We start from the raw sequence: 25,823 nt of genomic DNA, 5'->3' as shown, positions 1-25,823 counted from the left end.
TGTTAGTATGTAAGTGCTTAGTTAGTATATAAGTGCTTTGTTAGTATGTAAGTGCTTAGTTAGTATATAAGTGCTTTGTTAGTATGTAAGTGCTTAGTTAGTATATAAGTGCTTTGTTAGTATGTAAGTGCTTAGTTAGTATATAAGTGCTTTGTTAGTATGTAAGTGCTGTGTTAGTATGTAAGTGCTTAGTTAGTATATAAGTGCTTTGTTAGTATGTAAGTGCTGTGTTAGTATATAAGTGCTTTGTTAGTATGTAAGTGCTGTGTTAGTATATAAGTGCTGTGTTAGTATGTAAGTGCTGTGTTAGTATATAAGTGCTTTGTTAGTAATTCTATCGCTCGAAGTGGAGTCGAAAGAGATAAGTTTTCAGTCTGCGCCTGAAGATGTGTAAGCTTTCTGCTGTCCTGATTTCAATACGGAGCTCATTCCACCATTTTGGAGCCAGGATAGCAAACCCACGTGTTTTTGCTGATGGGAACTTGGGTCCCCCTCGCAGTGGACTTCAGAGACTATATCCTTGGAAAATGCGAGTCAAACTGAATAAAAAAATGAGTATCATGACTGTGTTCAAATTTGACTAAGATTTGCCAGATTGTCTTTGGCTGCTCCTCTTGCTGAGAATGTAAATAAATACCATATTTACTCACTGACCGTTTTTGTCATCCCATGCACCTGTCCCTTTGATCCCAAAGTGTCCAGGCCGACTTCATTTAGACACATTCAGGATGAGAGGCACACAGTGTTGCTGTGGATGCACTCCGGTCCAGCAGGTGGCAGTGGTGTTCATTAAGCTTACTTCATTGTGTGCTTGCTGCTATAAACGTCACACAGAAAATACTTCCTGCTACCTGACATGAAGCTGAGGGGAAAGAGAAGCTTGTTTCATTCTCTTTCTGCAGGGTTTATATCTGAGACAATTACACTGAATGTTTGAGAAGGAAACAGAGATAATGTCTGCTTTATTTGGATGAACAAGCTTGATCATTTGTGAGTAAGGTAAGTCACACACTATAACACAGTGACACCAACAATCCTCCAGATGTGTGTGATATTACTATTCCCAGTGATGGAAGAAGCAGAGGTGGTAGAAGTACTCAGATCTGGTACTTGAGTAAAAGTAGAAGTACCAGAGTGTAGGAATACTCTTTTACAGTTAAAGTCCTGCATTCAAAATGTTACTCAAGTAAAAGTAGAAAAGTATTCACATCAAAATATAGTTAAAGTAGCGACAGTAAAAGTAGTGATTGTGCAGATTGGTCCATTTCAGAATAATATATATGATATGTTTTATAATGATTGATCATGAAAGTGTTCTCAAAGCTGGTAAAGGTGCAGCTAGTTTGAATGACTTTGTATACTGCAGGGTAGCTTGTGGATTTACTCCAGGTGGAACTAAAGTCTGATTTAACACTTGATTAGATTTCACATCATTCATCCACATCTGTGAAGTAACTAAATGTATTAAATACATGTAGTGGAGTAAAAATACATGATTTACTTCTGAATTGTAAATTGCAAATAGAAAATAGCTATAACATCTCACAATATAAAAATGAAACGGAACTAATAAGTGAAAGATGCAAATCTGCAGACTATCTGTTAATAAACGCCATGGAGGGCCAAATTACAGCTAACATAGTTTAAAAGTCGGATATTATTAGCATTAAGTGTGTGAAGAATGGCATACTAATTCAATATAAATGTTATCTAAATGGTTATCACCGCAATAAACCTTATTTAATTTTGTCTTAATGTCAATTATTCAATTTCATATTCTGTTCTTGTACATATCATATTCTATTGACATGTATATAGACCTCTTGCACTATTTTTGTATTTTATTTTGTATTTTTGTATTTTATTATATATGTTGCATTGTTGGAGGAGCTCAGGTCAGAAGAATTTCATGGCCATTTCTACACTGTAGCTTTTTGCATATGACAATTAAACCTTTGAATTTGAATTTGAATAAATGTACAGTCTGAAGAAAAGTCCAGTTAAAGGTCCCCTATAATACTCTTTTTCATCAATATATCACAGGTCTCAGATATATACAGAGCCTGTCTCTGATTGGCTGAAACACCCAACAGATCATTGCAGCATTACCCATAATCCCCTCTGTTTCAGCCCTGTTTCCAAAGTGCTGATTCTCTGTCTGTTACTTTAGATGAAAATAAGGAGCCCCTCCCCACGCCCCTCAGAGAGACATTGGGTTACAAAGAACTCAATGGTGCTCTAGGAGGAGATTCAGGTGATGGTGTGGGGTGGGGTTACCTTGGTTGCTGATCGGCTAATGGTTACACAAGCCAAAACATCGTTATGACATCATAAAGTGGCCAAAATCTGATCAGCTCATTTTCAGACAGGTTTTTATAGAAATGGATCAGGACAAAAAGAGAGAGAATCTTTTTCCCTAAAACTTTCAGAGTCTCTTTACACAGAGAGGACACATGTTGATGTAGAAGAGACATGAAGAAGAGGGGACACATGTTGATGTAGAAGAGACATGAAGAAGAGGGGACACATGTTGATGTAGAAAAGACATGAAGAAGAGGGGACACATGTTGATGTAGAAGAGACTTGAAGAAGAGGGGACACATGGTGATGTAGAAGAGACATGAAGAAGAGGGGACACATGTTGATGAAGAAGAGGGGACACATGTTGATCTAGAAGAGACATGGAGAAGAGGGGACACATTATGATGTAGAAGAGACGTGAAGAAGAGGGGACACATGTTGATGTAGAAGAGACATGGAGAAGAGGGGACACATTATGATGTAGAAGAGACATGAAGAAGAGGGGACACATTATGATGTAGAAGAGACATGAAGAAGAGGGGACACATGTTGATGTAGAAGAGACATGAAGAAGAGGGGACACATGTTGATGTAGAAGAGACGTGAAGAAGAGGGGACACATGGTGATGTAGAAGAGACATGAAGAAGAGGGGACACATGTTGATGTAGAAGAGACATGAAGAAGAGGGGACACATGTTGATGTAGAAGAGACATGAAGAAGAGGGGACACATATTGATGTAGAAGAGACATGAAGAAGAGGGGACACATGTTGATGTAGAAGAGACATGAAGAAGAGGGGACACATATTGATGTAGAAGAGACATGGAGAAGAGGGGACACATGTTGATGTAGAAGAGACATGAAGAAGAGGGGACACATATTGATGTAGAAGAGACATGGAGAAGAGGGGACACATGTTGATGTAGAAGAGACATGAAGAAGTGGATTTTGCATAATAGGTGACCTTTAAGAGCAGAGATGTTAAACACACACTGTACTTCCTCTTCAGCTCTGAGTGGAGATGAAGCCGGAACACCAGGATCTGGTCTTGCAGGCCTGCGGGGCCTCCTCCCTGTGTGTGGGGGCAAAGATCCAGACGTTGTGGAGCGGTTACGGGGAGATCGTGCGGCTGCAGCTGCAGGGCTCTGATTGGCCGTCTGTGGTCCTCAAACACGTCAAGTTTCCAGAGGAGGCGGAGCATCCCGGCGGCTGGAACACAGATCGCTCACACACACGTAAAGTGAGATCTTACCAGGTGGAGACTCACTGGTACCAGAACTTCTCCACCAATCAGAGCTGCAGGACCCCCGCCTGCCTGGCTGCTCGTTCCTATGGAGACGAGATGCTGATCGTGCTGGAGGACCTGGATGTGGCCGGGTATGATCAGAGGAGGTATGAGATTTTGTAAGAAATACTGGTCGGTCTGTAGCTCTGCAATGTGTATCAAAGTCAACGTTATTGTCAACCTTTCAGTTTGTGTGTACATACAGAGAGATCGAAATACCGTTTCCCACAATCCCGAGTACAAAAACAAATATATATATATAAAAATATGTGTGCAAATATGTATACATATGCACACATTATGACCTAAATAAAAGCACAACAATCAATATATACAAAATAACAGTCACTTTAATATCTAATGAATCATCATGTTTTACATTTCTTATTTCCTAGATGAGAAGCAGTTGAGCAAAACATACATTTGTTCAAAGACTTTCCGTTATAAATACATCCACATAAACAGCCAGGATTCAACAAATCAATATTGAGGTCATAGGTCAAAATGCTCACATTGCATGTTACTTTTCAGAACATATAATCCACAGGGGAAGGAATAAGGTTTCATGAAATACAAACAAAATAAAAATACAGGCGTTTTGGTGGCTCGTCATGAATCTTATACGTGGGTGGAAATATACTGTTAGAAATGCTAATGTTTTTCACACTGGCAGGACATATTTATAAGGTGAAGAAATGCAAAACCCCTTTATCCTATTGAGTTATTGCTTAAAAACAATACAAATTAGACTAAAATATGATACAAATAAGCACTAAAAACTCACCGTTATGTGTGGTATCTGACCTCTTCTTCATGATGTTAAAAAGAAAACTCATATTTCCAAATACAATCAGTGAATCCAAGTGTTTTCAAGTTTTGGGTGCATGATGTATGCATGCAAATACTTCTCACAGCTCATAAAATAAGATGCAAATACCCTAACAAGGCATTTTAACATTTTAAACCGTTATTCATTTTCAAAGAACCAAAATAAAACCAAAACAACATCTGGCAGTTCTTCTGAGCACTCTGTTTTTGACCATTCCTCTTCAACATCCTGTTTATTACATGCTTGTCAGGTTGTACCACGGCATGGAGAAGTGTGAGACATTATGAGAGAATACAAATGTTTCATGCTGTATAAATAAGGATGTTTTCTCTGTAGGACCAGCGTGAAGGACAGAGAAATAAAGGCTTGTCTCAGCTGGCTGGCCCACTTCCACGCTCTCTTCCTGGGCGTGGAACCTGAGGGTCTGTGGCCCGTCGGCACATACTGGCACCTGGAGACCCGGCCCGACGAGCTGGAGGCCATGGGCCATCCCGAGCTGAAAGCAGCAGCCGGGGACATCGACAAGATCCTCAACGAATGTCGCTTCAAGACGATCGTTCACGGAGACGCCAAGTTAGCCAACTTCTGTTTCTCCGAAGGTGGGCGGGACGTGGCGGCGGTAGACTTTCAGTATGTGGGAGGAGGCTGTGGGATGAAGGACGTTGTGTATTTTTTAGGAAGCTGCATGGAGGAGAAGCAGTGTGAAAAGAGGGTACCAGGCCTGCTGGACTACTATTTTAGTGAACTGAAGCAATCTGTGAAAAAAGATGTGGACTTTGCTGCCCTGGAGACGGAGTGGAGGGAGATGTTTGATTATGCCTGGACAGATTTTCATCGCTTTCTGCTGGGATGGAAGCCTGGACACTGGAAGATCAACCGCTACAGCAAACAGCTGACCAAGGAGGTGCTCCGAAAACTGAAGCTGTAACCAAACACATTTAGGAGAAGTGGGAGTGTGGCTGGAAGGCTACCTGAAAATCTGTAAATGGAAAAATGTGTTCCTTAAAAAACCTGTGTACAGTTAAGCATGCTTTTTGAAAGGCTTCTGGATACATTGAAGTGTGTGCAAAATGCTCTGTCCCTTCACTCAACTGCCATTCTTTTGAAAAGGAAAACATTGTACCATCTCAATAAAGCAAAACAAAAAAACAAGTAAGCACTGGTTCTAGCTTGTCTTATACGAAGATTGTATTTTTTCCCTTTTTTCAGTGTCTTTAGGTTTTTTCCTATATTATTGGGTTTTTTCTCTCTTAAAAAAATGTCCGGCTACGATGTTGAAAATATTATCCTATTGAAAGTAAAGTCATGACGTTATCTAAATCAGGTTTTGTGACAATTTAGAACGCATTAAATAAAAACATAAAATAGAATCAAATGTTGAAAAAAGATAGGAAGTTTAATTCAAAGGATTCAACTCAATTTATAACAACAAATATGTAAAAAGAAATGTATTACAACAAATACAGTGATGTCATAATAAAGGTATTAATGATTAAAACAAGGTTATTGCTCGAAATGATCAGCTTGAATGATATGAATTGTTTTAATGTCTCGATGCAATTTTTTATTCTACAATATGAAGATAAAAAAAGGCAGGACTTTTACTTTGTTGTTGTTGCAGAGGATTTGTACTTTGTCCACCTCCAGCGGTGTAAAGTAACTAAGTACATTTAATCAAGTACTTAAGTACAGTTTTGAGGTTATTTTACTTCCCCTTGAGTATTGTCATGTTATACTTTATAGTTTTACTTTACTTAATTTTTGGAGGCAATTTTGCACATTTTATTGAGGGGTGCCCACACTTTTTTGTCTGGTGAGCTACTTTTGAAATGACCAGCTCACCGAGGTCTACCAAACAAAAATAAAATCCCAAATTGCAACGGTTGCTGAATAACACGTTTTATTTATACATGGGGCAAATAGGCTGCAACAAACAACTAATTTGATAATCGATTAATGAAACGATTATTCGACTATTCGGACTATTATGCCTTTCAAAATTTCTCAAACGCTCTTATTTAGCCATCAACTTTTAGATTTAGCTTGAGGTTGTTTTAGGCATGTGGAAACTAACAATGAAGACAATAAAGATGAATACTTGATTCAAAAAAACATATAATTAAATTAACTAAACAAATTGTGAACAAAATTAACATTGCTTTTTATTAATTAAATAAAGAATATTTCACATCAAAAGAAACAACAATGTTTTATCGAATCGTGGTGCACTTTTTGCCATTCTGACTTGCCAACCTTTAGACCTCAGAAATCGGGAGCATTTCACTTTGAGTTGCGCGCGCTACTAAAGAGACGTGTTACCATGGAAACCAAACAATGGTGTAGCTGTATTAAAGTCCGAGTGGAAACAGTCGTGTGTAAATCTGATTTTGTCAGAAATCGGGAGAAATGCGGGAGAAATATGACCCCGGGAGGAAACCGGGAGAGGGCAATGAAATCGGGAGTCTCCCGCGAAAATCGGGAGGGTTGACAAGTGGAAGTGGTATATTTTTAGCTTTTTGCTCGGTCCCGCACTCATTTTGTTGTTTGTCTCTTGCTTGCCTCTAAAATAATTTGAGTTTTCCCAGCATTTGACTGATTTTGTATCGCTTTGCATTCTGGGTTAACAGACTGGAAAGCGATAGGTCGCTTTTCCTGTCAATCAAGTAAACTCCTGAATTAAGTGGCAGGGAGGCCAAGGGAGGAGGGATCAAAACCTGTTTAGTCTATTTGAACGGAACTGGATTTTTTTTTTATGAATCACTCGCGATCTACCAGCATTGCCGACCGCGGTCGACGTACTGGGCACCTCTGCAGTCTGCACTAGATGTTTTAAACAAATGTAGTTACTAGCAACTTTGCGGTAATGCTTTAAAATACAGACAAATAAATCAACCAGTACGGACCCAACGTGACACGGGTGTCACATTACATGACATTACATTGCATTTAGCTGACGCTTATCCAAAGCGATTTACAATAAGTACATTCGACCAGGAAGATACAACCTTGAAGAAAACAGAATCATATAAGTACATCAGGTTTCATAGAGCCAAACATTTCAAGTGCTACTCAACTGGCTTTAGATAAAACAGTCCTTTATTAGTATAAGTGCTTTGTTAGTAATTCTATCGCTCGAAGTGGAGTCGAAAGAGATGAGTTTTCAGTCTGCGCCGGAAGATGAGCAAGCTATCTGCTTTCCTGATTTCAATGGGGAGCTGAACTTTGAACTTTAAATGTTCTGGAAAGTTCCTTATACAGCTTTAGCTTTTATTTTATCTCATTAAGTCCCTAAGTGACACACACTGAACAGTTTGGTGGGTCATGGTCCAGGTCATGTGACTTTGTGTTCCCATAATAACATGTCCAACATGTCCATGTGCCAGGCTAACACGTGTGACCGAACGACTAGCTACATTTCACAAGTTTTTTTGTTGGTTGCTAAAGGTAAAATTCAAGCCATTTAAGAATGAAAATGTCCTTTATTACATTTAACCTGTTGTGGAAACATTTATTGATCAAATGTATATGAAACAAATGAGACAAACATCGCGGTGACACTGGTGTCACATCGGGACCCTACACTTTCACAGTAAACCCAAAGTGAGATATACGCACAATTAGAATGTGCTCAGTTAATTTATCTGATTCAATTATATTGAGTTAATATATTCTTTATTCTTCAATTCAAAGAATGTTCAAACTAATTTAAACCAAACAAATCATCCTCATTAATTAAGTTATAAATAAGAGATGTTTTACCATTAAAGCCCAATGTCACATAATGTCACATTTCAGATATTTGACACTAGGGGGGGTTTCTTGTCAGAAATGTGTTCTAGGTGGTCTATTTAGTCTAAATTACGTTCCTCTTAATTTCCCCAAAAGTAGAAATGGGTCCGGGTTCTTATGGGTTAAACCAGGACTTGTACTTGTAACAGAGTATTTTTACAGTGTAGTATTGCTTAGTTCCTTTACCTCTGGATTGTTTTCCCTGATCAGCTGTTGTGAGGAAGATGATGTCGTGGCTTCCGGTCTCACACCCGACATTACAACAACAAGGGAGCTGGGAAGAAGAGACGACGGTAACACAGCCAGAGTAATAAACAGGTACGATAATAAACCTCTTCTGATACTTATAGACCGTCTTCATGTCGTTAAACTAATACCGTTAATTGTGTTTTCACTGCGGCCAACGGTTAGCAACGCCAACCGAATATTCTACCTAGCAACACCTAAGCTAACGTGTTAGCCAACAAGCTAACACTTTCTCCTGCTTTCACGAAGGGTCAAACACCTAAGCAGGAGTGAATACTTGGCTTTTAAAGCTAGGAATGATTGTGTTTGTTGCTTTGTGAACACTAGAGTAGTATTGGTTAACAGTGTATTATGATATTAATCCCCGGATTCAGTTTGCCTCGGGCTCGGGATGATTTATAGTTAGTTCATTGTTTTGACAGTATTCTGTAAAGATGACGCAACATGTCAGGTGTCAGGAAGTCAAAATGAAATTCCAACTTTATCCGCGTTTTTTATGCTTCAATGTTTTTGCCACTAGTCTAGTGTAAATGAACTATAACTAACTAATTAACTATATGTACTCAAGTACTTTACTTAAGTAAAATGTTGAGGTACTTTACTTGAGTATTTCCCATGTTTTGATACTTTGTACTTCTACCCCACTACAATTCAGAGGTAAATCGTGTACTTTTACTCCTTAAGTTACTTTAGATATTTGGATTAATTAAGTTTAATATAATCAACACTTAAATCAGACTTTAGTTCCACCTGGAGTAAATTCACAAGCTACCCTGCAGTATACAAAGTCATTCAAACTAGCTGCACCTTTACCAGCTTTGATAACACTTTCATGATCAATCATTATAAAACATATCATATATATTATTCTGAAATGTACCAATCTGCACAATGACTACTTTTGATAGTTTAAGTAATTTCTGATGATACTTTTCTACTTTTACTTGAGAAACATTTTGAATGCAGGATTTTTACTATAACAGAGTATTTCTACACTCTGGTACTTCTACTTTTACTCAAGTACAAGATCCGAGTACTTTTTCCACCTCTAGTTTTTGCCTACAAACTTCAGAAGTGCATCATATTATGAACTAAACTAGAATCTTCTGAGCCGCATCCTCCATGCTCATCTTAACTAGTTACTGCTTGTTCTGTCAGGTTAATATGTAAAGGTGAGACTCTTTGGAATCCTCCTATTTGTATCATAACACTATGTCGATATGTTTTTGCCAAGGAACTGTTTTTTTGTTAAACATACTTTTTTAATAAAAACACACACATTTATAAGAGGCCAAGTTGTTTGAAGATATAACTTGAATAACCACTTTTTAAAATTGCATCTCTTCATTAAAATATTTTTTAGTGCCACAGACATGTTGTGCCAACTGGAGGGTATTCAGAGACAGACGGACACTTTATTGGACAACAACATTGTGGTTTTTTTCCATATAGAAACAACCCTGCAATAAGTTATGCCGTCATTACACTCGGTCTAAAGTGGTGTTGATTCAAACTACAGCCTCTGAATTCATAAAAAAACATAGCTGAATTAAGATTTAGTTTCTATCAGGACCAGGGTATAACAACTGACAGAACATTAGACATAACTTAAATAAAACGTATTATGTGTATGAAAAAAACTAGGGAAGCTCCGATCGATCACCCGCCGATCGATATCAGCCGATACTCACTCTCTGCCGATCGATCGGTGCTCTCTAAAAAGGCCGATCGCGAGAGCCGATCGCATGACGTAAAATACACAACACTCTGTGCGGCAAAACAAGCTCGCCTAAATGGCTTCACCAGTCTGGCAGTATTTTGTCCGAAAATGACAATGAAATAGTGGTATGCTATGCAACGTGTTGGAAGCAGAAATCCTGCAGCTCCGCCCGCTGTGACGGACCGGTGAGGGGGGCAAAACACACTAAGAGTTAGACCTAACACACTTAGCTATTTTATCTACCTCTGGAACAAGATGAACTAGTTATAAATATATTTATTTTTCACTGTCGGGAAACTCATTAATGGATCAGTGAGCTGCATGAGACGATACTGACAGGCTGTCAGGAGAGGGAGAGAGAGGGAGAGAGGAAAAGAGAGCGCTTCCGCTGATTTCTCCCGTGTTATTCTCCAAAGTTAATGTAAACTTGAATAATATACTTCATTTGAATGTAATAATGCTGTTGTTTGTGGAAGCGCCAGTGAATGAGCCCCATTAACTGAGTTTTAAACATCACTTTAAATGGAAGATCCCCATAGCTCCGCCCACTCGATCGGATCGGCAATCGGTATCGGCCGATACTGATTCCGGCGATCGGAGCATCCCTAAAAAAAACTATATTAGATTTAAATACATGTTGTTTTAATGTGATCATTTTATCCTGTATCAAATACCTCCTCCACAGCTCAGGGACTCTTCCTCTTTTCTTTTGTTTTTTACCAGAAATCAAAGAACTAACACCACGGAAGAATTCCCATCGATAAACTTGGAAACCACCAACTTCTCATACGGAGATGTTGTAGATGAAAACCCCCCCTCGTCTGTTTGCAGGGACAGTTTGAGGTTTAGCTGAGTCCAGCATGGAGAGGATTTGAAGTCCCTTCCTCCTCAGGTCAGTCCTGGGTTGTAACACTAAGCTCAGGTTCTTCAGAGCCTGCTAGTAATATGAGCCATGGACTCCTGGGCAGTTGATAGTCCTGTGACCCTAGTCCTGAAGGCCCCCAACCAGAAGTATGAAGACCAGACCATAAACTGCTTCCTCAACTGGACCGTGGAGAGGCTGAAGACTCACATCTCCAACGTGTACCCCAGCAAGCCGGTGAGTAGCTCTCCACCTTCTCTGGTTTCCTTTCGTGTACTTCTACCTCCAATCCAACTTCATTTATATAGCCCATTTAAAAACCACAGAGTTGACCAAAGTGCTGTACATCAATATATTTATAAATAGCAGAATAAATACATTTAGACAAAACCAATAGGACAAGGAAACAAATGTAAAAGCACGAGACAATAAAACCACACTTCTGGACAACTACAGTAGGAACAGGTTCTCTTCACAACTTATTCTGGATACCCATTACTGACAAATAAATTATGTTTTATTAATACATTTTCTATTCAGTTTCTCAATTGATTGATTAAACGGCTATTCTCCAAAACAGTTAAACCAATGCAACACATTTCCTAGAGTTCTTCAAATGTATTGTTTTGCCTTCAGTCCAGCAGTCCAAAACCAACAGATATTTTGTTCACAATGATGTTAGACATTTCTCACATTTTTTAACACTGGAACCGAACAGATGTCGTATTTTCTTGAAAATGTTAGCATGCTGTTAATGTTCTCTTCGATGTACTCACCATTTCAGCTCTGAACTCAGCTGTTTTTTTACTGTGACGAAAAATACTTTTCAAACCAGTCCTGCAGCATAATCCACTTCCTGTACGCTCAGAAGGTTCCAAACAATCAGTAACACTCAACACAATGCTGCTGTCTTTATTCTCAGTGACGACTGTGTAGTAGAGGTCGTTCACAGGTGCTTTGTGTTGGTTTGTCGGGCCTCCTGCTCTCACACATTATTTAAAAATAATATCCTCTTTAGGTAATTATTCATCAAATGCACACCTTAGTTTACATATACAGTATGTTTCTACACCTTAAATACCTGTTAAATCTCTGCAGAATCTTCAAAATATGTGTATCTGTATTGCAACAGTCTGAAAAAACCCACCCTTCAAAGATGTTTCTGTTTCGTTTGGTCATCTTAACAAGAACATACAAAGCTTTGACACCCTAGCAACAAGTAACAGGTATTCAAATGTCATTGAAGGTTTGAACCCCAACTAGTTTGTTTGTGTCAAAATAATCAGATGGTGCAGCAAAGGAGAAAGGAGCTTAATGATAAAAGCCAACGCACAATACAATACAATACAATCATTCATTTGTATTTATCTGCTATCGTGGGAAAGTGTCCTTTGGAAAGTGACATTCAGCACAGAGCCTTGTGAAGCACAGAGATGATGATTGTGTAAACTGGGCGTGCTTTTGTCAAATTTGAAATCTAATCTCTTTCCCAGCTAATGTAATTCAAACATGCCTCATATCATGTTACAACCTCCACACAGCAACAACCTCTCCCGCACACAGCTGCAAGCAGAAACAGAACGGCCCGTCTACACAGCAGCGTGCGTTGAAAGCTTCACCATTCACTTTGAATGGGACCTCACTTTTCGCCAAACTGCATTGTGGGAAGCGACGCGGAGCTTTGCTGGCGTGGCTCGTTGCAAAAGTTGAGCAATGTTCAACTTTTGAAGCCTCGGCAGAAGCGTCAGCCAATCGAATCATATGCCAGTACAAGCTCTAGCCAATCAAACCGCTGCTTTTGTGTCAGGGGCGGGAGATTCTTGTGATTGGTTGTTGGTCGAGTTTCAGGCACGCCCACCGGCAAGCTTCAACGCACGCCGCTGTGTGGACGGGCCGTGAGAGATGAACATGTTTTGGTTTCAAAAGGCTGATGTTTCTGCTCTCCATCAGCGATGACACAAAGACATGTTGGACCTCACCAAACCCTCCATGTTGAAGCAGTTCTGATGCTTATGATCATATAACTTGATATTCATCGGCACATGGAGTTTGTCCTGCTTCTGATGAAATTGTCACCTTCAAATGTATTATCTGCAGAGCACAGAGCAGGGTTTCACTCGAGGCTTTATTATGAGCTTGGAGACACTTTGAACCTCTGTTGGGTTAGGTTTTTACTCTCAGGCCTTTTCTCTACACGGCAGAACCACCCTTATCTGGTTACACGGTGAAGAAAGGATTGTTATGTGGAAATGATAGAAGGGCAGACGAGTGACCTAAATGCACTTTGTATTCCTTACTCTCAACCTTCATGTTGTTTGTGTTGCAGCTGTCCAAAGACCAGCGGCTGGTTTACTCAGGAAGACTCCTGCAAGACCACCTGCAGCTCAAAGACGTGCTCAGAAAGGTAAGAGCTGCTGAGATCTGATGTGTTTCCTGCAGGTCAACTTATGGAAGGGAGACAAATAAATTCAATAATTTTGCAGCTCACCCAAATATATTTTCCCAATATCCCCCCAAAAAGTTTTTAGTTCTTTTAAATGTTTTTTATTTAAGCTAACGGTTATTGTCATGGTCATCTTACCTGTTCATTTTTGTATTTGGCAAGTCATGTTTTTGTCTGTAAAATGACGTCAAATGAGGGATGGGGAAAACAATATTGATGTAAGATTATTATCCAAGATTTTTGAAACATTCTTTTTTCCAGAAGAGTCTAGATATTGTTACTTGTAAAGATGAATCCTAAACACCATATGGAAGTTGTGGCAAGCAGTTATCTTTCTTCAATGTCATTTTGAAATTAAGTTTTTAAGAAGTAAAAAGACAGCTAGCCTCATCTTAGCAGTTGTTTAAATGAGTTTTTCTTTATCACTGACAAATGAAAAATAATAATAACTTTTCAAAAATCCCGAATAGATTTTAAATTAGGAATTGTTTTGAATCGAAATATGCCCTAAAGCAGTGGTTCTCAAACTTTTTTCAATAATGTACAAATTCAGCCACGTACCCCTGATCAGCGCAAAAACAATTTGTTTGAAAAAAGCCTATATATATATATATATATATATATATATATAGAGGTACAGTACAGCGCTGCACCATCAGTGTCTGATTTATTAAAGCAACAACCTTTTAACTCAGAAACAATAAAATGCTACATTTCAAATGTTTAGAATCCATCACTAAATTCATGGCAAACCAATTTTAACATCATGCAATAAAACTGAGACGACATTAGTTGCATTGAACTGATCTTTGTCATTCTGACAGGGAGGTAAACTGCACTTATTACACTTCACGTTTTGAAATATGTGTAACAGTTCATATAAAACCCACACTGCTCAAACTTCGTTACTTTTCCTAAAATTGGTATATTTCTTTATTTTGGGGCGTGGGGAATGAAGAGAATCAAATATATGAGCATTTTATGAGCATGGGATTTTGACCCCTCATATAAACAAGCAACGCTTATTGTTTAGGTCCTTTTGATAAGCAGGCTGTAATTTCATGAACTAGAACTAGCTAGATCTGATCGATTTGGACATAAACGCGAGTGAAGTCTAACCGGACGCGAGAGAGAGATCAGATCAGCTGCTGCTGACGGAGAACACGCAGCTCTGCATGATCACAGCTCCGCCGCTGTGACGGACCGTTGAGCGGAGCAAAATACACTTAGAGTTAGACCTAACACACTTAGCTAGTTTATCTACCCTGGAACTAGCTAAACTAGCAATACATATGTTTATTCTTTACTGTCGGGTCACTTAGTACAGGTTCAGCGAACTGCACGAGACTGACGGGCTGTCAGGAGAGGAAAAGAGAGCACCCCGTTTACTTTTCCCATTTTATTATCCAGAATGACTGTACACTTTTGAATAAAGTAGTTCATCTACTATTAGTAGTTTGTTTAAATGCATTACTTATGTTTTTTTTTTTCATTAACTTAAAATAAATCTCACGTACCCCCTGCAGTACTCCAACGTACCCATAGGGGTCCGCGTACCTCCATTTGAGAACCACTGCCCTAAAGAATCAAATAGCTTGTCCAAAATATACATTTAAAAATCATGTCTGACAGAAAAGCTGACACGTTAGAGGAGCTTGGAACAGAAGGCACGTGTCTGAGTCTTTGGGGGAAATGAAACCATCTGCCAAGGAAACGAAAGCTGTTCTGATGTGTTGGACCAACAAAGGAGGAGTGTTGTGTCTGATTCTGGACGTCTCCATACTAATCCTATCCCTCTGATCTCTCCTCCTCCTCCTCCTCCTCCTCCTCCTCCTCCTCCTCATCCTCCTCATCCTCCTCTCGTGCTCTGACCATGTCGACCTGCAGCAGGATGAATACCACATGATGCACCTGGTGTGTGCCTCTCACACCCCCCCCGCCTCGCCCTCCCCCCGCAGCCCCTCCACGGCCAACTCTTCTGCTCCTGACTCCAGCGTGAGTCACACACACACACACACACACACACACACACACACACACACACACACACACACACACACACACACACACACACACACACACACACACACACACACACACACACACACTGCTCTGTATTTACCTTTGTTATGGGGCTCAAACAATGTGTGTGTGACAGTCGAGGCTTGTTAGCAGTGTTGTTTATCCTTATACAAACATCCATGAAGCTGCTGAACCGTGTTGATTTGGAGCTCTGTGTTGTGTTGGCAGAGATCGAACTCAGATAAACCCTATCTTCAAAATCCTGTTTGTTTTAAACCTCAAGAAAATGTAAACGTCACCTTTTTTTCCCTCAACTGTTTTTATGATTTTGCATTTACACTGAGCAGAGAACAGAGCAGATGTATAGATACAAAGAGTCGTACGTACATCGATAGCAATACATTTATACTACAAATTAATAATGATATACCAATTACGGTACATTTAATATGCACATACACATATACCCACCCAAATCAATAAATAATACACATTTCATTAGATAAAATAAAAGGGAACAGGGGGCTTTATGCAGTCAGAGGCACAGGGGGTTTTTGTTAAAAGAATCCAGGAAAGGCATCCATCCTTTACAATATCTCAGCTCTTTAATATTGTAAGTGTGTCGTTACGTCCCTCATCCAACCGGCGCGTGATGGTGGATTCCTGTCGTTTCACTTGAGAAGAATTAGACGGCAAGCAAAACTTGGCCTTTAAAAAAACAAACAGGTTTTGACTATAAGAGAGGTTTTTTAACGGTAAATGGACTGTACTTTTATAGCGCTTTATCAGGTCTTTCCGGCCCCTCGTGAAGTGCTTTAAATGCTACGAGTCATTCACACCTCATTCATGCAGAGCAGCACCACTTGCTCAAGCAAAGCTAATGGCGCATTTCCACTACAGCGCGGTTAGAGCGTCCCGTTCCCGGCCCGTTTTTTGTTGCGTTTCCACTAGGGGACGTACGTACCAGCTAACGGGTACTTTTTCACAGTTTTCTGGCTCTCCAAAATCGAGGTTCTTTCCGGGCCAACAACCGGGCTGAGTCGGGCTGAGTTTGCTAAACTAGTGAGAGAATCGCTGGCAAGGGGGCTACAACTACAACACAATGAACATATTTGACCGTGATTTAATTGTAATGCACGTTTCAAAATGATGCCGAAGTAACAACATACTGATACCGGTTACTAAAAACCATGAATTAATGCTTTGACAAGTCTGCAGACAGACGGCAGGAGAAAAACCTTTTAAAATGCGTGTTTTCTGAATGGAGATCGGCTAAGCTAACGCAGTATATGCTCCGACCGTCCACACTCACAACAACGGCCTACAGACATAAATAAACCAGTGACAGTATTCTCCATGACACAGACAGTCTGTGGTTTGGACTTGTTTAACTTTTGTCTAGTTTCTGAACAGATATGAGGAGCTGTGAGCTCTGAGGGCTAACAGTTAACGGCTGATGTTGGTTTTGTGGTTCTCATTGAAGACGACGTCACAGCTCCGCCTACACTGCGTTACTATAGTTACTGCCCCAGTTCCTAAACTGTAATGGGAACGCAGCATAAAGTGAGCCTGGCCTACCAGGGCCTAACTATACCGTACTAAGCCAAGCGAGGCCCTGCAGTGGAAATGCGCCATAACATTCACACACACTCGCACACCGTTGGCCATCGGGATTAACTCAGGGTTCAGTATCTTGCCCAACGACACATCGACATGTTGTCTGCTTGGGCTGGGATCGAACCCACAACAGCACTCCCTCACAGTCACCCTGTATCTGACCTCAGACAGCCAACATAACTACTGCAGAAGTGATATTTGTAGGGATGTAATGAAATGTCATCAGAATCAGAAACTGGTTTATTGCCAGGTAGGTTGACACGTACGAAGAATTTGACTTGATGTCATGGTGCATACATCAAATATAAAACAAAAAACCTTTCGGAGCACTGTAATAAAACACTCCTGTACTTTACTTACTTGTAATTAAAGATATGAAAACACAATCTGACGCACCAGATTATCTGTGCCGATACCGACCTTACTAAGTACATGTTTGCAGTCACCCGACCTTGTTCAAACTGGCTTCATGTTCTATTTGAACACACCTTTATAACACATTGTATTTTCGGTGTATTGATTATTTAATTGTGCAGCAATGTGCCCTTCCCAGCTCCTAATGGCTGTTACATTTCTTATCTCCAGAGTTCAGACGGTGCCAGCTCTGCCTCCGCCGCCAGTCAGACCGCCTCTTCCTCCTCTTCCTCCTCCTCTTCTGTCCCAGGAAGTTATGATGGCCTGAGGTATCGCGGCGGCTTCCCCCAGTCCAACCCTCAGAGCCCCGCTGGAGTCCCTCAGTGGTGAGCAAGCCTCTGACACCACAATATACGATAACCCTTTAATGGTCAGATCAAGTCTGAAATGTGACATCACAGCAGCTCCATGTGTGACATCAACAGACGCATATCAAGATACAATACATGAAAAACAAACAACAAACATTTAACACAACGGCACGATCACTGAGAGAAAACAGGGTCAAAGAGCCTGTGTGCATTTGATCTGGATTCAGCTCTGTATCTACTGAGAGGATTGACTGGAGCACAAAGGATGCTTCCGTGTGACCTTATTGAATCGAGGGATCCTGTATCTCCCATTAGATGGTAGCAGTATAAACTATACAACATAAACAGAAAATCATATGTTTAACCCTTAGATGCCCTCAGAGTGCCTGGACCCTACTCTCTTCCATAAGTGGGTCAAAAAGGACCCGTATTAGAATAATATGTGTTTTTATGCCATTTTTGTCATTTTGTTTAAGAAAAATCACTTTTATTATATTTAGTATTATATTTTGGTTCACACTAGAAATATTTTATATTTAATTTTCACTATTTATAATCTTATATTTTTTTTTTTACACGTTTTGAACATATCTATGCAAAGATCTCCGCTATTCTGAGACCCTCACAGTATTCCAGTCCCTTTTCAAAACTTGTCTCTTCTCCTCTTTTCTACTCATAGCCCACCCCCCATCAATCCATGCCGGTTGATCAAGTTTGATAGTCCTATACCCCCCCCACCCTAACCTTCCCTTATATTGTAAAGCGATTTTGAGTACTTGAAAAGCCCTATACAAATATAATGTATTATTATTATTATTATTATTATTATTATTATTATTATACTGACAGGTATCAGATCTTGCTGTGTAAGACAATCTCCCTGAGAGGTGTCACTTGTGATGTAGTCTGTGTGGTCCACAGTGAATGTATTCCTGACAGCAACAGGTGATAAGAATCAAAGGTTCCCAGAGGATCCCATAGAAAATGCATGCGGGTCATTTTTGACCCACTTATGGAAGCTTGGGGTAGAAATAGAAAAACTACAATTTCTTAAAATGTACATTTAAAATTTGAATGGCATGATTTCCAAAACATGTTTTTTGAGGAATAGCTGGAATATGAGATGATAAAAAAATGTAAAGATACTTCAAGAAAACCACCTCACTGAGTCAAAGAAGACCCAGTTATGCATCTAAGGGTTAAGTATTTTATTTAGTGTTTAACTTCAATTCAAACCTTGTTTATTTTATATTATGAGGGTATGATGAATTTGGTTCATATTTTGAATCTCCCTCTTGTATACCCACGTTTTTATTTGTTGTCAGTGTTTTAGTTCAATTCATAATGAACACCTAAAGGAAAATGAATTCTCGATATAGAGGTGAAAATCAAACACCAACGTATGGTTTGCATTTTGTAATACCTTGCCGTTTGCAATTGCCTTCATCATTTCAAGTCTGTTTAATTGTTTGAATGTTTGTGTGGATAATCAGGAGTGCAAACTAACAAGACAGACAGAATATGTTGTTGTTGTCATTAGACTGTTGGTTTTGTGTTGACTCGTATAATAACAGAGACTTATCCAATCTGCTTTCTGTTCTATAGTTCCTTTGTCCGAACCAATTGAGGGTTTTTTATGTGACTGCTTTTGTAAAGTGTGTTTTTATCCATTTGAGTATCGACCCAAATGTGTTCATTTTAAAGTGGACCTATCATGCTATATTTGAATAATATATTGTAGGGCCATACCTATAAAAGGTATATTTATACGTTTTATTTTTCAAAATACCAAACAGATCATGCATTTTAGCCATGCCTCATTTTGCCTCACTCCAGCTCTGTCTTTGCATGAGCTGGAGCTGACCCCCCCCCCCCCCCCCCCCCCCCCCCCCTGCAAAGGAGGGGGCGAGGCACAAGCGTCATGTTACTATGCTGTTGCCATGCTGTAGCTATGCTGTTGCCATGCCACGGCAACCTCTCATTCCCCTGATAGGTGGAGAGTTGACCATACAGGCGGAGTGCACCTCTGTGACATCATAGAGGTGCAAATCAGAATCCACATGTATCAGATCCGTTGCAGCCCTGTTTTTAGAGATTTGGGTATGGAGGAAAAGAAAGAGGGTTGTATTTTCTGACACTTGGTGAGTTCTCTGGAACACCGGGGACACATGTTCATGTAGAAAAGACGTACAAAAGTGCATTTTGCATGATAGGTCCCCTTTAAGGCATACGGCAGACAGAATATGTTGTTGTTGTCATTAGACTGTGTGTTTGTTTTGTGTTGACACATTTAATAACAGACCTGTTATTCCTCCACAGGCCTGACGGAGCGCAGGTCCCATTGCAGGGCGACCTCCCAGCCAACATGCCCCCCCACCCCATGTACATGCCCATGCAGATGCTGTGGTGGCAGCAGATGTACGCACGCCACTACTACATGCAGTAGTAAGTGATTGGAGGTTTTTCTTGTCATGTGTGCATAGCTACAGTGTAGTTATGTCTCTTTCTCTTACTTTTAAAGTGTTGAATAATTTGAAATGAAACCGAATCTGTATATTTGAACGAATACACCCTCAGATTGATCTTTCCTACATACATTTTTTCCACTGTGTTATCTTGAATTTGTGAAGTAACGTTTTTTCTTTCCGTCATGCCTCCACGGTGAACAACAAACCTACAAACATTAAAAGAAATTCTATGAATTGATGTAAATAGACCGTGTTTAATAACATCTATATTTCAAATCTATATCAAGTCTCATTTATCCAGGCCAATTCCTAAAAACACACTTTTACTAAAACCCTACTATTTTAAAGACTTCCGGGAAAACACTTTCACACTTTGACAGCCGTTCTGCTTTCAGTGCATTTTAAGGTAACATTTTGTTTATCACTCCTTTAAAGGTCACCTATTAAGCAAAATCCACTTCTCCCTGTCTCTTCTACATCAACATGTGTCCCCTCTTCTTCATCTCTCTTCTACATCAACATGTGTCCCCTCTTCTTCATGTCTCTTCTACATCAACATGTGTCCCCTCTTCTTCATGTCTCTTCTACATCAACATGTGTCCCCTCTTCTTCATGTCTCTTCTACATCAACATGTGTCCCCTCTTCTTCATGTCTCTTCTACATCAACATGTGTCCCCTCTTCTTCATGTCTCTTCTACATCAACATGTGTCCCCTCTTCTCCATGTCTCTTCTACATCAACATGTGTCCCCTCTTCTTCATGTCTCTTCTACATCAACATGTTCCCCTCTTCTCCATGTCTCTTCTTCATCAACATGTGTCCCCTCTTCTTCCTGTCTCTTCTACATCAACATGTGTCCCCTCTTCTTCATGTCTCTTCTACATCAACATGTGTCCCCTCTTCTTCATGTCTCTTCTACATCAACATGTGTCCCCTCTTCTTCATGTCTCTTCTACATCAACATGTGTCCCCTCTTCTTCATGTCTCTTCTACATCAACATGTGTCCCCTCCCATTTTTTGGCTTGTGTAACCATTAGCCAATAACCAACCAAGGTAACCCCCCCCCCCCCCCCCTTATCACCTGAATCTCCTCCGAGAGCTCCATTGTGTTCTTTGTAACCAAATGTCTTTCAGAGGGGCGTGGGGAGGGGCTCCTTATTTTCATCTAAAGTAACAGACAGAGAATCAGCACTTTGGAAACAGGGCTGAAACAGAGAGGATTATGGGTAATGCTGCAATGATCTGTTTGGTGTTTTAGCCAATCAGAGACATGTTTTATATATATCTAAGAACTATTATATATTGATGAGAAACATAATAATAGGGGACCTTTAAGTTTAATTATTGCATTTCCTTCTTAACACCTGACCCCTCCCTCTCCTCCTCTCTCTCCAGTCAAGCAGCAGTAGCCGCCTCCCAGCCTCCCAGCGACCCCCCTCCCTCCCCCCCCTCCTCCTCACCCCATCAGCCAGCCCAGCCTAATGAAGCCGTGCAGCCCAACCCCCCGCTGGGACCCAACCCGGCCCCCAACCCGCTGCCCGAGAACCAGCCGGCCAACCCCAACATCCAGATGAACGCGCAGGGCGGCGCGGTGATGAACGACGACGAGCTGAACCGTGATTGGCTGGACTGGCTTTACACAGTGTCGCGCGCCGGAGTGCTGCTCAGCATCGTCTACTTCTACTCCTCCTTCAGCCGCTTCGCCATGGTGGTGGGGGCCATGCTGCTCGTATACCTGTGAGTCACCTGGGTTTAAAGAGGAATATTTGTCTTAAAGGTCCCATGTCATGGCCATTTCCACTGATCATAATTCCATTGTTGAGGTCTACTAGAGTAGATTTATATTGTGTAATTTCCCAAACTCACTTTGGTTTCTCAAACAGCATCTCTGTAAACTACGTGTATTCACTGAATTTCACTCTCTGCCTTTAACGGCTCGTTGTAGCTCCAATAGCTCCAGCCCCCACCCTCCCTGTGAGCACAGTGTGCTCTGATTGGTCGGGACCTTGTGAATCGCGCTGAGCTCCGTGGAGGTGTGGTTTCCTTGTTTAGAGATACACAGCGAAACTCACCTTGAGCACACACAAAGTCACAGCCAAAGTAAAAACAATAAGTGTGGCTTGATATTGAGTCAGAGAAAGGTTGATAAACGCTGTGAGAATGCAGAGAGCATTTTGCCGCGATCCCAACTGTCTGTTATCAGCCTGCAGCCAGGGAGGAGAGATCAGCAGAGCTGCCTGCACTGAGTGTGTGTGTGAGGAAGTCCGTGGATTGGTCAATTTGGACCAATCAGCGGGGGCTTAATGTAACGGCTCCACGGATTGGTCCATTTGGTTCCGGGTAACGCATGACATCATGAGTTACCCGGAAGAATCAATGGACAGTGACGTATCTCCAACGAGGCGTTTTGGGGAGGTCTTCTCTGTGTTAGAGTTTTACTCCCTACAGGGTGTACTTTGAGGGTTTGTGACCCTGCAGACCGTTTACATGCAGAAAAACCTTCATAACACACAAGGGGACGGGTGATAACCGGAAAAGCATGACATGGGACCTTTAGAGTACATTATTTAATTTCATATTCTGTCCTTGTACAGGGTTAGGGTTGAACCTTTGAATCTTGAATATTTGTACATTCCTCACACCTCATTCAGTCTGGAGTCAGACCGAGTGTTTACGGCAAAGGTTAGGTCCCACCTGTTGTTCTTTTTGAGTTCAACTTGTTCATGTGTGGAAGGGTTTTAAAGAGCATTGAAGTCAAGTCTGAGAGTTTGCTGATGTCTGCGTTTCTCCTCCAGGCATCAGGCCGGTTGGTTTCCCTTCAGGCCGGATCAGCAGAACGTCGGAGGAGGAGGAGCAGCTGCGCCTCGAGAGGAAGCAGAGAGACACCAAGACATACAGGAAATGGTGAGTTGGAGAATGTCCCTTAACCTGCTTTAGTTCATTTAGAATTGTTTTGGTAATGTTCAAAGTTACACAACAAGGAACTCCTACGTCATAACTCCGCCAGTCTGTCTGCTTTCTGTTCTGTAGTTTCTTTGTCCGAACCGATTGAGGGTTTTTTATTCGACTGCTGTGTGTGCTCTTACTGTTTCCATTTGAGTATTGACGCCAAATATGTATATATGTTCATTTGAATTCATTTCTTATTTTATTGTTACTTAACTGCATATCATTTTATTTGTATCTTTAATTGTATTCATCTGTGTGAATCTGTGCTGTCCTGTTTTTCAATCTTACCCTGTGGCTGTTAAACTACTTCATTTCCCCTCTGGGATTAATAAAGCTCCATCTAATCTAATCTCGTAAAGTGCTATATAAATTAAATGACACACTCAAAACACAGACAAACGTTATAATAATAATAATACATTCTATTTAAGACGCCTTTCACGACACCCAAGGACACCGTAAATATTCTAAGAGGTAAAAGCAACAGAACATGATCAAACACAAACATACCATCATGGAGAAGACTCACATGATGGGGACAGGCTATTTAGACGATAGGGAGCACTACAGTGAGTAGGCTGATCTGAGCAGTTGGGTTTTGAGGAGGGTCTTGAATGTGGTGATTGTGTTAGACTGTGGGATGTGAAGGGGGGGGGGTTCCAGAGTTTGGGAGCAGCTAAAAGCCCGAGCCCCCTTTTATGTTATGATCACGTCGTATAGCATCTCATCTTCACTGTTGTGTGTGTCTCAGGAGCGTCTGATGGACGAGGGTCTGGAGGAGGAGGACACCGTGGAGGAGGGGGGGGGAGTCGCAGAGGACCAGGCTGCTGCTGCCCCCCCCGAGCCTCCCTTCCTCTCTACTGCCTGGTCCTTCATCAGCACCTTCTTCACCTCGCTCATCCCTGACGGACGACCCCAACCCGCCAACTAGGCCGACCCGCCCCCTGCCTCCCTCCCTCTGAAAGCAGGCACCTCTCTAAAGAAGTATCTCCAGAAACGCCCCCCAAAAGACCCCCCAAAACGCTCAGATACACTTTTATCAGAGACTTTCCAGCCTGTCGGATACCATGCTCCGACATGCTGCCAACTAATGGACCGATGTGTAAGATAAAGCTCCTCTGAAATGTGAGAGCAGTGTGTAAAGAATAAAGGAATATCCAGAAAGTGAATCTCACGTTGTGTTGGTGGAGTAAGTGCTGAAAGTGTTTTTCTTTCATTGAGATGTCGTGATGAAGGTGAGAAACCCCCGCAAGGAGCTGTCTTCCATTTTAAGCTTCATGCTTCGGAAACTTTTTAAAAAGGGATGTGACACCCCACCCCCCACCCCCCACCCCAAAAAAAGAAATCTCCCCTCCATTTCAGGGAGATTCATTAGAACATAACATCCCTGCAGAGGATGTGCGTAACGACATTGCAGCTGCTGAAGCACATTGTTTTCCAACTGTGTGTATTTGAACATTATTTACACATGTAAGTATATGCATCTTTAACTCCTCAATATATGCTTTTTTTGAATAAAAACGTTGCTGCGGTTACCACGGTCTGATGTGTTTCACTTCCTGTTATTCAACATGAAGTTCCCCTGATGTCCTGCAGGTGGCGCTGCTCACACACTTATGGTGAAGTGTCTGAAGTAGTTGCTGATTTAAATTCCTTATATGGGACATTAAATAGTTTTCATGCAAACTATTATTATTCAAACCGGTGATTCTTTAAGTTTAGTGCGTCTATACTTTTGATTTACATACATTTGATTTACTTTTTAACATTTCTATATTTCCAAATGTTTGTCATATTGTTTCCACCACTCAGAGACTTTGAAACTGACTTCTTAAAAATGATAAATGGCATATAATTATTATCAGTGTCAATAATAACAATCTCTTTTAATTTACAATAAGCTGTTTCTAAAATGCAGGCAACAAAAGAAAGGAAATATTAAAACGCAAAGCAGTTTCGACTGGACAAATGAAAATGAAATACTTACTGCTAAAGTTAACCATATATTTATATTATTTGTGGATGTCTTACAGTCTCCAGAGATGCAATATTGTTTGAATTGCAGGTGATGTGTATGAACCTGTGAGCAGTGCAGTATATAAACACAGGCGTAATGCTACTGCGTTGCCTGCGTCCTCACCAGGAAGTAGCACTCGAACACACGACAAAGACCAACAACCACTCAGTTCTGCTATTTTGTGAGAGGAAAAAACTCCATACAAGCATGTGGTGATAAGTCATCCCCATTCAAACGAGGAAAGCGTTTATTTGAGCTGTCACTGTTATTCAAAGCAACTTACAACATGTACCATGAGGATAGAAACTTGGTATAGCTAAAATCTTGCAAATACATTCGCTTCAAATAGTCCAAATATTTTTAAACAGTCCGTACTGGAATGGAAATTTCACTTTTTTAGCCGAGAACTTTTCTTAAAAGATTCTACCAGGTCCCAAAAATAGGTTTTCTTGAGCAAAAGAAACCCATATGTGTATACTAACTAAGCAACTTCATTTCTGAGAGTAGAAAAAGGAAGTATGGGGGTGTTTCCTTGATTTCTTCTTC

At 40.7% G+C, this 25,823-nt stretch overlaps 2 protein-coding genes across 3 annotated transcripts; both read left to right on the top strand.

Annotated features, from left to right (window-relative positions):
* Positions 1 to 822: 822 nt before the first annotated feature.
* Positions 823 to 5,573, top strand: pkdc (protein kinase-like domain containing). 2 transcript variants are annotated; one of them, XM_079691483.1, is made up of 3 exons: positions 823 to 990; positions 3,313 to 3,695; positions 4,754 to 5,573. In XM_079691483.1, exons 2-3 carry the CDS (start codon positions 3,325 to 3,327, stop codon positions 5,343 to 5,345), a joined length of 963 nt encoding a protein of 320 aa, XP_079547609.1. In that variant the 5' UTR covers positions 823 to 990; positions 3,313 to 3,324; the 3' UTR covers positions 5,346 to 5,573. The 2 variants fall into 2 exon arrangements, with proteins under 2 accessions (XP_079547609.1, XP_079547608.1); XM_079691482.1 differs by having other exon boundaries at positions 824 to 999.
* A 2,809-nt stretch (positions 5,574 to 8,382) lies between these two features.
* herpud2 (HERPUD family member 2) lies at positions 8,383 to 24,795 on the top strand. The gene is made up of 9 exons (XM_079691479.1): positions 8,383 to 8,524; positions 10,896 to 11,271; positions 13,361 to 13,438; positions 15,365 to 15,472; positions 17,702 to 17,856; positions 20,161 to 20,286; positions 21,707 to 22,048; positions 23,107 to 23,215; positions 24,012 to 24,795. Exons 2-9 carry the CDS (start codon positions 11,125 to 11,127, stop codon positions 24,189 to 24,191), a joined length of 1,245 nt encoding a protein of 414 aa, XP_079547605.1. The 5' UTR covers positions 8,383 to 8,524; positions 10,896 to 11,124; the 3' UTR covers positions 24,192 to 24,795.
* Positions 24,796 to 25,823: the final 1,028 nt, after the last annotated feature.

Source organism: Notothenia rossii (genome assembly GCF_949606895.1).
Source record: "Notothenia rossii genome assembly, chromosome: 7".
In the NCBI taxonomy this organism is placed as follows: domain Eukaryota; kingdom Metazoa; phylum Chordata; class Actinopteri; order Perciformes; family Nototheniidae; genus Notothenia; species Notothenia rossii.
The sequence above is the reverse complement of the archived record's forward strand: the minus strand, read 5'-3'. Positions and strand labels throughout refer to the sequence as shown.

What these genes read in the sequence shown, in the direction of transcription:
- pkdc (XM_079691483.1), top strand. Translation starts at nt 3,325, where the DNA reads ATGAAGCCGGAACACCAGGATCTGGTCTTGCAGGCCTGCGGGGCCTCC. An exon ending in GCCGGGTATGATCAGAGGAG is followed by an intron (nt 3,696 to 4,753) that starts GTATGAGATTTT and finishes TTTTCTCTGTAG; the next exon opens with GACCAGCGTGAAGGACAGAG.
- herpud2 (XM_079691479.1), top strand. Translation starts at nt 11,125, where the DNA reads ATGGACTCCTGGGCAGTTGATAGTCCTGTGACCCTAGTCCTGAAGGCC. An exon ending in ACGTGTACCCCAGCAAGCCG is followed by an intron (nt 11,272 to 13,360) that starts GTGAGTAGCTCT and finishes TTTGTGTTGCAG; the next exon opens with CTGTCCAAAGACCAGCGGCT. An exon ending in CTTCTGCTCCTGACTCCAGC is followed by an intron (nt 15,473 to 17,701) that starts GTGAGTCACACA and finishes TCTTATCTCCAG; the next exon opens with AGTTCAGACGGTGCCAGCTC.